Source organism: Lynx canadensis, chromosome D2, assembly GCF_007474595.2.
Source record: "Lynx canadensis isolate LIC74 chromosome D2, mLynCan4.pri.v2, whole genome shotgun sequence".
Taxonomy (NCBI): domain Eukaryota; kingdom Metazoa; phylum Chordata; class Mammalia; order Carnivora; family Felidae; genus Lynx; species Lynx canadensis.
In genome coordinates this window covers 28,034,319-28,048,124 of record NC_044313.2, presented here as the reverse complement: position 1 = coordinate 28,048,124, position 13,806 = coordinate 28,034,319, and the positions used below count along the sequence as shown (strand labels likewise).

The following is a 13,806-nucleotide window of genomic DNA, read 5'->3' as shown; positions in this document are numbered from 1 at the left end:
CTAAAGCGAGGGGCCTCCTTCCGTCTGGGTTAGGTACCCCTTCCTTTGCAGAGAAGCCCGTTGCATTTGAACATCTGAGGTCAGATGCCTCCCTACATCACCACACACACACACACACACACACACACACACACACACATTTGGAATCTGGCCTTAAAATTGGGACTTTGAGGAAGGGAGGTAGTGCTGCTCTGCACTTCAGTGGACACTGGCAGCCTCCAACCCTGCAGTGAGAACTGGACCCCTGTTTGAACATATGCTGCCTCTGCACACATGTAATTTGTGTGTCTGAGCACTGTGTGAACATACATGTACTTGACCCTTCTGTTAACATGAACATGCCTGACCTACTGTATCAGTGGGTTTGTGTGCATGTCCCTACACATATGTATGTGCACGACCTTTCTGTGAATAGGTGTACAATCCTTCATATGCACACGTGTGGATTTATAACCCTCCTTAACTTCTGAGGCTGTGCGATCTGCTGAATGAATGGATGAGAATATGTGAATAGAGCCTTATTTGTCAATGTGTATGAACGCATCTGGCAGGCCCTTTATATGAGCATATGCGTGCACAAACCTCCCTGTGAATGTATGTGTGCATGACTCTCCTATGAGTACATTTGTTCACAGCTCTTCTGTGAACATGTGTGTATGTGCACCTATTGTGTGCACATCACCCCCTTCTGGACATGTGTGACTTCTGCCATGAACCACACTCTGAGTGGTTTCTCTAACCTGGAGCGTGTTCCTCCTGCCCAGTCCTAGAGCCTGATACCTCATAGCCGTAGGGCTCCCTCTCCACCCCCCACTCCACTTCTGCACTAAGCAAATAGGAGGCCCCAAAGGTAAACAGGTGTGCCTCCACAGTGAGGGGTGGGGCATGGGCAGTTTGCCTGGGGCCTCGTGCTGCCCAGCCCCCAGATGAGGAGCTGACGCCCTCTAGTCTACACTCTTCTCTACACTCATACTATATTCTCCCCCTCTGGGCTCTGACCACTACAGTGCTGACCTTTACCTCTTGAATAAATGCTCCAAATTCCTGTTTTCCCTCTGGCCGGATCCTAGTCCTTCCCCTCGCCTCAAGGCCACATAGTTAATATTTGACCTGGAAAGGAGGGGAGAGGCCAGTGGCCCTTGTGGCTGTATCTGTGGGTGTCTGATGAGATTGGGTGGGTCAGGCTTCCTCCACACCCAGCCCAGTCCAGGAAGCCTTCAAGAGCCACCTCAGAGATCAGGCCTATTACAGGGGTCAGGGGAGATCTGCCACCTACTTCCACCCCATCCCCACATGACTTGAGAGAGAGTCCAGGTGTGGAATAGTCTCCAGGGTAAGCCAGGGGAGGTGGCCAAGAGCTCCCATCACTCACCATTTCCATGTTGCTTTTATCTCAACTGGCCTTGCACACTAGAGCATCCTGCATAGACGTTACACCTGTGCAGTGCAGCCAGGGGGCCCCAGATACCCGCCCCCCACCATGTCTATGAATGCCTATTTGCAGGTAGGGACACGTGTGGATGCCTAGCCAGAGAGTGCAGTACAGACTCGCATGGGCAGAGTAGAGATGTGCACCCCCTCGGAGAGGAATGCTGAGGAGGAGAAGTGTCTAATTAAAGAGAGATTCCAGAGGGAGCTCTCGGGCCAGGGAAAAGAAAAAAACAAAGGGAAAACAGGACAAAATCAACAAAGGCCCATTAAATGTCTCTGCCAAGCTTTCTTGCATAAGGCACCCCCGCAGGCAGCAGGGGCAGCTGCTGCCCCAAGTTGGTCCCATTGTTGGGAGGAGAAGGCATTCTCTCTGAAAACGGAGCTCCACCCGAGACGGAGGCCTAGCTTAGCCTCTGAATTGGCCAGAGGAGGGTGGATACTTTGGGTTCGGGTTGGGAGGAGTCTAGGGTCTTGTAAGGAGGGCAAGTTCTACCCAACTTGCATCAGAGCAGAGAAGTGGACAGAGCGACAGTGAGCCAATCCTGACGTAGGAGTTCTGTGGTCCCTCCCACCAGTGCCCCCTGAAGTCTGGGGGTAATGCCATCTACCTTCCACACACACACAGATAAAAGAGCTTTTCTACCCTGTTTTTTTCTTTAGAAAACGGACCTCAGAGAACCAGAACTAGTCCTGCTGTCGGGGCAGGGTGACCCCATCAGTGACCTACAACCCCCTTATGACCCCACAACTCCTTCCCACCATGGAGTTTGTATTTGATGCAGAAAAGCAGTATGTGATCCATCCCTCCCTCTGATCTCTAACCTGGGATTCCATGGCCACACAACCCTGTGATTCCATGTCCCCTCGATTCCAGGACCCTCCCTGGCCCCATGACCCCTGACCTTCCAAGTGACCTCCCTGGACCTTGACCCCTGTGACTATTCTTGCCATCATACCCTGTGACTGTGGCCCTGGCTCCCCTTGGGGGTCTTACTGGTCTGGGCCTCCCCAGAAAAATGTGGGGAAGGCTCTGGCCCCTCTTCCTGAGCTTCCTCACAGCATCTGCAGTCCCTGGACCCTCACTGCGGAGACCATCCAGAGAACTAGATGCCATCCCACGGATGACCATCCCCTATGAAGGTTAGACGCCCCCCCCCCCCCCCGCGCCAAATTTGAAACGCAGCAGGAGCCAGGTCTGGGAGTGGGGAGGACACCCCAGGGCTGGGCTCACGACTCCCACTCTCCCCAAGAGCTCTCCAGGACCCGGCACTTCAAGGGCCAAGCCCAGAACTACTCAACGCTGCTGCTGGAGGAGTCTTCAGCAAGACTGCTGGTTGGAGCCCGAGGTGCCCTCTTCTCTCTCAATGCCCGTGACATAGGAGATGGGGCTCACAAAGAGGTTAGCCCTTAGAACCTGGAACACCCAGAGGATCTCCGGCTTTATCCACCTCCCTGGGACCTCGATTTCCTGGAAGCCTCGCCAGCCTTCCATAGCCCCCTGGTCAGATAGCATGGCCCTTCCTAAACCACGTCTCCCTTAACATCCAATGCTCCTCCTGAAACCTACCTGTACCCCAGTTTCCCCTGTTCCCTGCAGTCCTATACTTGGTCCCACAGATAATGGTGAAAGGGAAGGGTCCTGGGGTCAACACATCAGCCCATTCCCTTTCCCTGTCTCCAGATCCACTGGGAGGCCTCCCCAGAGATGCAAAGCAAATGCCATCAAAAAGGGAAAAACAACCAGGTATGTGGTCTGTCCTTTCCCCAGCTCCTTTCCTTCTCTTCAGTTGGGGATGTCAAGGTTGGTGGGGACACAGATGGAGAGGTATGGATCAGCCAGTCAGTTGCAGCAACCACAGCAAACACGTGAGTGTAGCCAGAGTGGTGGGCCCTAGGTGCAGCACTTCTAATCCAAACAGCTGGTCACCTACCAGCTTGGCCTATAGTGGCATCTGAATCTCTTCTGGGCTCCTGAGTAAGAATCATGATAGAAATAAGTAATCTCTAGTAAATGCTGACTTAGCCATTATCTCTCCTAATTCTAAAATAACCCTATGAAATAGTACTATCCTCCATTTTACAGATGAGACAAATGAGGTTTAGTCAAGGACTAGCTCAAATACCCAGGATTCCATGGAGGGCTGTTAGCGAATTGCCAGTTCTTTCAAGCTAAAGAACAGGGTGTCTGCAGGGGTTCCATGTCTGGCTATGTAACAGATCCATCTGGAGAACTTTTTAAAAATACGCATTCCCAGGGGTGCCTGGCTGGCTCAGTCAGTAGAGCATGCAACTCTTGATCTCAGGGTCATGAGTTCAAACCCCACATTGGGCATAGAGCCCAATGAAAGAAGAAGCCCAAAAAGGAAGAAAAAAAACTATATTCCCTGGCCCAGGGGTTCTGATTCAGTGGGTCTGGGGTGGTGTCGGGATAGGTGTGTTTAACGAGGCACCGCTAAGAGATTTCATCAAAAGTGCTGCTGGAGCAGCATGGGTAGGAAGTGGGGCTGGTGAAGCAAGTGGAACCCAGTCACAGAGCCCTGCAAATGCCCAGCTAGAGGTATGGGCTTTATTCTGTGACAGTGGGCACGCTCACCATTTGGTACTTTAGAGACTCTCAGACTTTAGTGTGCACAAGAATCACCTGGGTATGGTATAAATGCAGGTGCTAACTCAGTCAGTCTGGGGAAGGGGCCCAAGATTCTGCAATTCTAACAAGCTTCCAGAGGAAGCTGATACTGTTGCTCCCCAAGCCACACTTTGGGTAGCAAGGCTTCAGGAAGACAATTCCCAAAACATGTTCTGAGAAACATTAATTTTCAAAAGAGGGGTTTAATGGTCAGATGAGTTTGGGAAATGCTGTATGCTTAATCCCACAGTGCACAGCAACATCCCTAAGGCCCTGAGAAGTCCCCTGGCAAGGCAGGTTTTAGCCATGGTTTCCAACTTATTTGACCACAGAATTCCTCCCTCATCCCCCCTTATTTGTTTGTTTATTTATTTAAGTTTATTTTGAGAGAGAGTGTGTGTGCATGAATGGGGGGGGGGCAAGCAGAGGGTGAGGGAGAGAATCCCACACAGGCTCCTCATGGGGCTTGATCCCACAAACCATGAGTTCATGCCCTGAGCCGAAATCAAGAGTCAGACACTTAACTTACTGAGCCACCCAGGTGCTCTCCTTCCCACCCACCCCCATCTCCCCCCCTCCAATTTTTTTTTTTTTTTTTTTTTTAGTGTTTATTTATTTTTGAGAGAGAAAGAGAGCATGAGTGGGGAGGGGCAGAGAGAGAGGGAGACACAGAATCCAAAGCAGGCTCCAGGCTCCGAGCTGTCAGCACAGAGCCCAATGCGGGGCTCGAACTCACAAACTGTGAAATCGTGACCTGAGCCGAAGTTGGACGCTTAACCGACTGAGCCACCCAGGGACCCCGACCTTTTTTAATGTAAACATCTTGGGGAAACACTACTAGAGTAATACTAATCCAGGCCCAGACACTAGATGGATTAAAATGGAGTAAGTCTATGGGACACCTGGGTGGCTCAGTTGATTAAGCATCTGACTCAGTTCGTGATCTCGTGGTTCGTGAGTTTGAGTCCTGCAAGGAGCCTGCTTGGGATTATCTCTCTGCCTCTCCCCTGCCCTCTCTCTATCTCTCCCTCAAAATAAATAAAAATAAACTTAAAGAAAATCCTTCTAAAAAAAAATCATAAAATAAAATAGTGAGTCTGGAGGCAGGAAAGGCAGTGAAGGTTGGGGGCATCATGGGGGTCAGAGAAGGAAGGCATGAGCAGGCTAGTGGAGAGAAGGGACCCGGGGAGGCAATGGGATGAGACAAAAAGGCCTGCATGGATTCAAACCCTGGGTAACAAGCAGGAGGAGGAATCATGAACAAGGAAAACAAGTCGGGGGGGAGGGGGGGGGCTTAGCTTGAGGCATTTAATGGGCAGAGAAGCAGTGTGGCTGGAGCAGGTGAGGGAGGGGAAGAAGGGGCAGAGCCCTACCATGCAGGGCCGGAAGTGGTAGGCTATGTTCAGGACTCTAGTGGGCCACTGAAGGTTTTTTAAATACAGCAGTGACACAATCTGGTTTACATGTTTAAAATATGCCTTGGAAAGTGGGTTGCCAGAGGGTGCTAATCGGTAGAATATCTCTGGAAGGAAACCAGACAATGGTAAGAGCAGTCCCCTTTGAAGGCAACAGGGATAAAAGGAGACGCTCTGTTTACAACCTATCCCTTTGTACCTTCTGAATTTTACACTGCGTACATGCATTCCTCACTCATTGAATAAACAAGTAGCTTTTACAGAGTGGTGGAGGCTTGGGAGAACTGTCAGGCAGTCTCTACAGTTGTCCAGGGAAGAGGCAACAGTGGTGACATGGACTAGGGTGGTGGAGGTGGAGGGGGAAGTGGACCACGTCAGGAGACATGACGACAAAGAATCTCGAGGAAGGACTGAACATGGGGGTGAGGGAGGGGGAAGCAGCAAGGATGACTCCTGGAATCGACTAATAGGATGGATGGATGAAGTGAGGTGGGAAAGACTGGATGAACAGGTTTAGGAGGGAAGATGCAGGTTAGGGAGGAGGGAACAGCTAGCTATTGGGTGGAGAGAGGGCAGAGCCTGGGGATACATTTGGTAGTGTCACCCTACAGGGGGTGTGGGAGCTCCAGGACTAGGGGACACTGCTGAGAAGGAGATGTGAGAGAAGTATCTCAGGGTGGTGGGAGCCCTGGGGGCCCCCGAACTGGGGGTGCGGAGGGCTGCAGGCAATGCAGAAGCTGGCAAAATGTGTCAGGTAATCCTGACAGTGAGATAGAAGACTGAAGAGGGGTCAATGCCGCTGGGAAGCCCAAGGACAGTGGGTTCCAGGGAGTAGTCTGTGTTCCGGGCAGTGAGCAGGCCCACTGGGAACTCAGAACTGTGTCGCATGGGTGGGGGCAAGAGCCGAACTACAACGCTGGATTAACGGAAAAAGCCTCTAAGCAGGCTGGGGGCTCACAGCCCTCCCCCGCCTCCCCCCCAGACGGAGTGCTTCAACCATGTGCGATTCCTTCAGCGACTCAATGCCACCCACTTCTATGCATGCGGGACTCACGCCTTCCAGCCTCTCTGTGCAGCCATTGTGAGTAGGTCTGCCCCAGCCCAGCCCTTATTGCTGCTCCCTGGCCCTGGACCAGTCTGAGCTTGGGCCATGACCCCTGCCTGTCCTCGAGACCACTGACTTCTGGCCTCGTAATCCTCCAGGATGCTGAGGCCTTCACCTTGCCAACAAGCTTTGAGGAGGGGAAGGAGAAGTGTCCTTATGACCCAGCCCGTGGCTTCACAGGCCTCATCATCGGTGAGCATGCGCTCCTCCCCACCCTGGCCCCTTATCCATCAGCATGCTCTTTGGGGGACACGGACCTCGTTGTTAGGACTTGCCACTGATATGTGTCATGTGCCTTATTGTATGTGACGTGTCTGTCATGCGTGGCATGCCTGTGCTCCAGATGGAGGCCTCTACACAGCCACACGGTATGAATTCCGGAGCATCCCTGACATCCGCCGAAGCCGCCACCCGCACTCCTTGAGGACTGAGGAGGCTCCGATGCACTGGCTCAATGGTTAGGAGGATGAGGCACAGGATGTTGGGGGGCAGGGGACTATTCATCTTTACTCCCTTGGGCAGTTGACATCCCATCCCCAAATTCCCAGGTGAGCCTGTCTATTCCTGAGTGTGGTTGAGTGAGGGGTAGTGGAGGGGATCCCCATCCTGTCTCAGGGGCCACTTGAACTGCCCAACCTGCAGATGCTGAGTTTGTGTTCTCCGTCCTGGTACGGGAGAGTGAGGCCAGTACAGTGGGCGATGACGACAAGGTTTACTACTTCTTCACGGAGCGGGCCACTGACGAGGGCCCCAGCAGCTTCACTCAGAGCCGCAACAGCCACCGTGTGGCCCGTGTGGCCCGTGTGTGCAAGGTGAGTGGCACCAAGTTTGGCCCAAGAGTGTACAAGCGGAACCTCTGACGCTGACCCTGTGCCCTACCTCCCCAGGGAGACCTAGGAGGAAAGAAGATCTTGCAGAAGAAGTGGACCTCCTTCTTAAAGGCGCGTCTAGTCTGCCACATTCCACAGTATGAGATGCTACGTGGTGTCTGCAGCCTGGACACGGACACCTCAGCACGCACACACTTCTATGCGGCCTTCACGCTGACCACACAGTGGTCAGTGCAGGGACAGTGGGGACACAAGGAACTGGGGACAGCCTGAGGCCTGGAGCAGAGGTCAACGAGGAGAAATAGGATCCCTTGTGGGGAGGCTGGCTGCAGAGAGAGAATTCCAGGCACATCCAGCTAGCCTGGAGCCAGAGGCCACAGTGGCCTCCTGACCCTTAGGAGAGGCCCTGATGCCGAGAGCTGGGGTTGGCCAGGGTTAACAGTGAGCTCCAGGCTGGGGCAGGTGGCAGGGGGGCAGGCTCCACCCAGTGTGGCTCAGGCCCCTCCCCTATGTCCCTTCCTAGGAAGACCCTAGAGGCCTCAGCCATCTGCCGCTACGACCTGGCCGAGGTGCAGGCTGTCTTCGCAGGTCCCTACATGGAATACCAGGACGGTGCCCGGCGCTGGGGCCGCTATGAGGGTGGGGTGCCGGAGCCCCGGCCCGGCTCAGTGAGTGCCCAGGCCTGGGGTCAGTGCTGAGTAGACAGAACCCCCGGGAGGGGCAGGAGGGCCTAGCCTTGGGGGGGGGGGGGGGGGGGGGGCACGCAAGCAGTAGGTTCCTGAGGTTCACTGCCTCTGCCCCCCATCCCAGTGCATCACAGATTCATTGCGCACTCGCGGCTACAACTCATCCCAGGATTTGCCATCCCTCGTCTTGGACTTCGTGAAGTTGCACCCACTGATGGCTCGGCCCGTGGTGCCCACACGAGGACGGCCCCTGCTGCTCAAGCGCAGTGTGCGCTATACACACCTCACAGGGACGCCTGTCACCACGCCTGCCGGACCCACCTATGACCTGCTCTTTCTGGGCACAGGTACTTTTGACCCCTGGCCTGGGCCCTTTGGTAACTGCTGACCTGGGTCCTTGATCCTCGTTGACCGCTCATCCCCTGAATGACTTTTGATCACAAAACCCTGGTGACCAATGATGTTGATTCTTCAATGAACACTCACTACTGACCCCCAGTGACCACTGGCTCTTGGTACCTGCGGATTCCTGTCACCAGCCACAGTGATATTTGACCCTGATCACTAATGTTTCTGGACCCAACAATTCCTGCCATGACAAGCCCAGAGTTCCCAGCCAGGGAACTGTTCCCAGTCCTGAGTAACTGTTACCGGCTGAATCCTTGTCCCTGACATCCTGGCTCCCAAGCTACTCCCATTAGGCTATTGCAGGGGGCTGAAAACAGATTCCGTTTCTGGGTTCTGACCCTCTGCCCTTTCCATACCAGCTGATGGCTGGATCCACAAGGCCGTGGTGCTGGGTTCTGGGATGCACATTATCGAAGAGACACAAGTGTTCAAGGAGCCCCAGTCTGTGGAAAATCTGGTCATCTCTCCAATGCAGGTAGCCTCTGACCCACTACTTGCCAGAATAGGGGGAGGGAGTGGGTGTCTGGGCAGTGGCCGTGTGTGTCTGTAGGTGGGAGCTGGGGGTGTTGCCAACCAGCTTTCCTCTCTGGCTCCCAGCACAGCCTTTACGTGGGGGCCCCTAGTGGTGTCATCCAGCTACCACTGTCGAGCTGCTCCCGCTACCGCTCCTGCTATGACTGCATCCTGGCCCGGGACCCCTACTGTGGCTGGGACCCCAGCACCCATGCCTGCATCATAACCAACAGGTCCCAGGGTAGCAGGTAAGAGGTGGTAGGGGTGTGAGGGTCCCGTGTGAACAGGGGATCAGGGCCTGAGGGGAGGAGGCGGGCCTGCTAGCTGGAAGGGGAGTGGGGGGCAGTTGTTGGCAACAGCATCATTGACTTCCACTGGGGAAACTAAAGCTCAGTTCCCCTGTTCGTGAGTTTAGGACAGCACTGATACAGGACATAGAGAGAGGAAACCGAGGCTGTGAAGGCAACAAGGACACAGGTAAGTGACAGGCATGGACGTGTGTAGGCCCGGCTGCATAGCCTGTCCTCTACGTTTACTGTCATTTGCCTGTGCGTGTACATATCTGAATGGTTGTGTCTGTGTGCTTTCAGCGAGGATGTTCCAGCACAGTGTGGCACAGAGTAAGTGCTCCACAGACATCTGTTGCCCTAAAGGATTATAAATGAGGAGAAAGGCTCATGACATAAAAGTTATTTTTGTCACACCTGAGCTTATAGCCAAGTGTGTGCTGGCGGGGGTGGGAGGGGGGGCAATTAAATGATCACACAAGTAATTCTTTCCATTGGTTTTTGCTACAAAAGGAATACTTACAACTATAACAAGGATTTGAAGGACAATGAGTACTCCCCTGAGAAAGATCAGATGACTGAGCTGATACCTAAAGGAGGAGCGGAAGTTAATAGTCATACTAACATGTACTGAGTACTTACCCTGTGCCAGGCGCTGACCGAACACGTACACACACGATCTCTCTTATGCTCACAGCATTGCTAGGAGAGAGGTGCCACGATCCCCATCCCTATGAGGGGCAATCTCTCTGAGGTACAGGGAGAGTAACTACACTGCCCAAAGTTAATAAGCTATTAAGTAGTGGGGTCAGAATTCAAACCTGACCCCGAACAGTCTGACTGGAGTTTGTGCTTTTCATTACTTCTGTGCTCTTTCCCCCTGGCCAACCAGCGGAGGGCACGGAGAGGGGGGTGACATCCAAGCAGAGGGGACAGCAGGCCGATGAGCTTGGGGTGTTTGCCAAGAGGCTGGAGAAGTGGGCAGGGACCATGTTGAGGCGGGGAAGTGGCACAATCAGTGTGGTGTTTTTAAAAGGTTACCCCACTCCTGCATGGAGAATAAATTACATGGGGGCCAGAGTGGGCCAGCAGCTGGGGAAGGAGAGAAGTGAACAGGGCTGAGATGGATTCTGGAAGCAGAATCCTGGTGAGAATTAGACACGAAGGTGAAGGAGAGAGACAAGGGGCAAGGGGACTCCCCGGTTTCTAACTTAAGCAGCTGAGTAGCTACTGGTGCCATTCACTGTGACAATTCAAGGAAAAGACCTGGTGTAGTTTGGGACGGAGGCTTTGGCCTTAGTTCCTGTGCCATGTTCAAGAGACCTCCCGTGGAGATGCCACGTGCGGAAGATGTTCAGGTCTGTCGATCAGGGGAGAACTCTTCTAGAGATTGAGCTTACAAATTATTGGCAGATAGCAGGCACTGAAACCACTGAGACGGGCCAATGCAAACCTTAAACGGGAACACAAACGCAGGAGACCTCATTCAGTTGTCACCATGATTCCAGATTTGCGCTTGGTGCTAGGGACTAACAGTGAACCACCTGACCTGCCATCTCCAACGCCCTCCCTCAGATAGACAACACTGACCACTCCTCTCACCGCCCCCCCTCCCCACCTCCAGGGCCACCACCACCACTGAGAACCCGCTCTGTCCTCCGAGGTGACGATGTTCTCCTGCCCTGTGACCAGCCATCCAACCTGGCCCGGGCCTTGTGGCTGCTCAATGGGAGCATGGGCCTGAATGACGGACAGCATGGCTACCGCGTGGGCGTGGATGGGCTGCTGGTGACAAACATACAGCCTGAGCACAGTGGCAACTATGGCTGCTATGCTGAGGAGAATGGCCTCCGCACCCTGCTGGCCTCCTACAGCCTCACAGTCCGGCCAGCCACTCCTGCCCCAGCTCCACAAGCCCCTGCCGTGCCCGGGGCACAGCTGGCACCTGACGTGAGGCTACTGTATGTGCTAGCCATCGCTGCGCTTGGCGGCCTCTGCCTCATCCTGGCTTCCTCCCTCCTCTATGTGGCCTGTCTTCAGGGAGGCAGACGAGGGCGTCGAAGGAAATACTCTCTGGGTCGGGCTGGCCGGGCAGGGGGCTCTGCTGTGCAGCTGCAGACAGTTTCAGGCCAATGTCCTGGAGAGGAAGACGAGGGTGATGATGGGGAGGGGGCTGGGGGCCTGGAAGGTGGCTGCCTCCAGATCATCCCTGGGGAGGGAGCCCCAGCCCCACCGCCTCCGCCGCCCCCACCGCCACCGGCCGAGCTGACCAACGGGCTGGTGGCACTACCCAGCCGGCTGCGCAGGATGAACGGCAACAGCTACGTGCTCCTGAGGCAGAGCAACAACGGAGTGCCGGCAGGGCCCTGCTCGTTTGCTGAGGAGCTCAGCCGCATCCTGGAGAAGAGGAAACACACACAGCTAGTAGAGCACCTGGACGAGAGCTCTGTCTGAGCCCAGCCTCCTAGGACAAATGCTCTTCCAAGCCAGCCTGTCTGCCCCAGGCTGGGCTGCTGCTTCCCCAACACAGCCACTCTACCTTCACCTCCCTCCCCCCAACTCCAGGCCCTTCTCCCAACTTTGTGATGTCCCTGTAGGGCTGGCAGAGTCAGGCCCAGCCAAAGTCCCCTCCTCAGTCTCCACAGACCCATCTGTGAGCAGCCCAGGCCCACCGGTGCTCCTCAGAGGTGGGTACTCCCCCAGGACGTGGAATTCTGTAGACCCAGCCCCAGTTCCTATTCCCTTACCCCAAGCACTTGGGAGGAGAGGATGCCATCTTCCTGCCCCATTTGTCTGTTCAAATCCTTCCTCTTTCTCCCAGGCAGGGCTCTGCAGGTCCAGATGACCTCAAGGTCACCACCCTCTGCGTGGCCCTATGTGCTGGATGGTCCCGAAACCAGACAAGACCTCTGCCAGCCACCAGAGCCACCTGAGCCCTGCATGCATTCACGTGTGCACACGGATGAATGTCTATCAGCTGGGCTGCAGGGCCCCCACCCCCATCTCCTGGAACATTGTGTTTCATCTCTCCTGGACTTTGGGTACCCTTCCAACGGCCATATCCCATCCTATCTAGGTTTCTCCCCTAGTCCCAGCCCCATGTGGTGACCTCTTTGGCAAAAGCTTGGGAACAGGCCAGTCTGGGGATGTAAGACTGTGTCATTCCCCTCTTCTTCCTTAACGTGCAGCCCTCTTTGGTCAACCTCCTCACCCCCTTGGTCACTCTCAAGAGTGACAGACAGAGCCCCAGGCATGTCCCTTCACACACACGTGCTTACATTTCCACTTGCATTTCTGAGCCTCCCTTTGCTGCCTCGGACCTGTATCTGTTGGGTTTGGTCCATGGACATTTCAGAGGGAGAGCGCTCTCCCATTCAGCTGTCCTCTCAGACATTTCCCTGGGACGGGTGACCAACACTGCAATGAGCCAGCCTCCCTTTTGGGGACCAAGCATTTGCTACCCCCAGACCAGAGCAGGGGGAGGAGATCTGATGTCTCACCTGGCACATGAAGCCCGTTCTTGGAACTATGCAAAGGGCAGAGGCTGGGAGTTTGGATGCTTGGCTCCCATCCCTGTCCTACCTCACCGGGGCACTTTCAGGGTCCAGGGGCCTCTGAAGTCTCCAGGCCCATATGGGACAATCAAATCCTGACTGAGCTCCCCCATTCCCCTTGGGTGAGGATGACTGTTATTTTTGTAGCTGAGAACGTGGAATCCCACGGGTTTTTACTGCCCTTCACCCAACTTCTCCCACCTCCACCCCACAATGAATGTATTTATTGTGAGAACGGCTACACTTCTTTAGGAATGCCCCCACTCACCACCAAGGTGGGCAGAACAGGCATGTGACAGAGTGGGGAGCCTGGGCTCAGCTCCTCCCCCTCCTGTTGGTTAATAAATACCCTCTTTCCCCACAGCCATGTGTGGTCCTCTTGGTCTAGACTGGCCTTCCCCTGGTCACCAGGGGGCAGGCTTCTGATTCTATGGAAATGGTGCTGCAGGGTTGGCTCTGCTCCCCATAAAACCATTTGCAGAGGAAACTGGGATCCTCAGGTTCCATCTGACTGCCCTGGGTGGATACACAGGCCTTTATAACATTCTCACTACTCACTGATCATGTGGTATGGGCATGACAAACAAAATTACAACACTTCAAGAATTCATACAAAGGTTTCTAGGTTTTTACCTCCTAGCTCTTTTCCTCACTATTCCTCCCCCTTGTTTTGGCTAAGCCTAGAAGATGCTCTCTGTTTATCAGCTCTCTTGCTCATCCCCAAAAGCTTTTCAGTCCCGTCCCTCCCCCCAACAAGGGACAACATGAATTCATTTCTGCAGAGGGGCCTGTCTTGGGGAGTAGTTAGTAGTTAGGACCAGGGCAAGCTTGTTACCAGGGACCTGGCCTAAGAATCAGTCTCCAAGGGTTAGGACTGGATAATCACATGGCCTCTAACACTAACCATCCTGAAGGGTTGTATGTTCCCCTTCTGGTTTTAGGATAATGAAA

At 54.3% G+C, this 13,806-nt stretch overlaps 2 protein-coding genes across 4 annotated transcripts in view; both read left to right on the top strand.

The window, feature by feature from the left end:
* SLF2 (SMC5-SMC6 complex localization factor 2) overlaps positions 1 to 2,177 on the top strand; it is a 52,912-nt gene extending 50,735 nt beyond the window's left edge. For both annotated transcript variants that reach the window (XR_003972994.2, XR_003972993.2), the window contains one exon: positions 2,092 to 2,177. The gene's annotated coding sequence lies outside the window, so the exon portion shown is untranslated. The remainder of the gene's footprint in view (positions 1 to 2,091) is intronic.
* Positions 2,178 to 2,426: 249 nt separating this feature from the next.
* Positions 2,427 to 13,218, top strand: SEMA4G (semaphorin 4G). Of its 2 annotated transcripts, XR_003972995.1 has the most exons (15): positions 2,427 to 2,571; positions 2,682 to 2,830; positions 3,113 to 3,175; positions 6,455 to 6,553; positions 6,676 to 6,769; positions 6,921 to 7,034; positions 7,220 to 7,389; positions 7,465 to 7,634; positions 7,931 to 8,075; positions 8,218 to 8,440; positions 8,861 to 8,976; positions 9,099 to 9,262; positions 9,430 to 9,491; positions 10,926 to 11,988; positions 12,123 to 13,218. XR_003972995.1 is itself a non-coding variant. In XM_030335479.1 (14 exons), the coding sequence occupies exons 1-14, from the start codon at positions 2,448 to 2,450 to the stop codon at positions 11,753 to 11,755; spliced, it is 2,523 nt and encodes an 840-aa protein (XP_030191339.1). In that variant the 5' UTR covers positions 2,427 to 2,447; the 3' UTR covers positions 11,756 to 13,218. The 2 variants fall into 2 exon arrangements, 1 of the variants encoding a protein (XP_030191339.1); XM_030335479.1 differs by having other exon boundaries at positions 10,926 to 13,218.
* The last annotated feature ends 588 nt before the right edge of the window (positions 13,219 to 13,806 follow it).

Coding starts and splice junctions, on each gene's coding strand:
- SEMA4G (XM_030335479.1), top strand. CDS start 2,448: ATGTGGGGAAGGCTCTGGCCCCTCTTCCTGAGCTTCCTCACAGCATCT. Junction 2,831..3,112: donor GAGATGGGGCTCACAAAGAG/GTTAGCCCTTAG, acceptor CCCTGTCTCCAG/ATCCACTGGGAGGCCTCCCC. Junction 3,176..6,454: donor AAAAAGGGAAAAACAACCAG/GTATGTGGTCTG, acceptor CCTCCCCCCCAG/ACGGAGTGCTTCAACCATGT.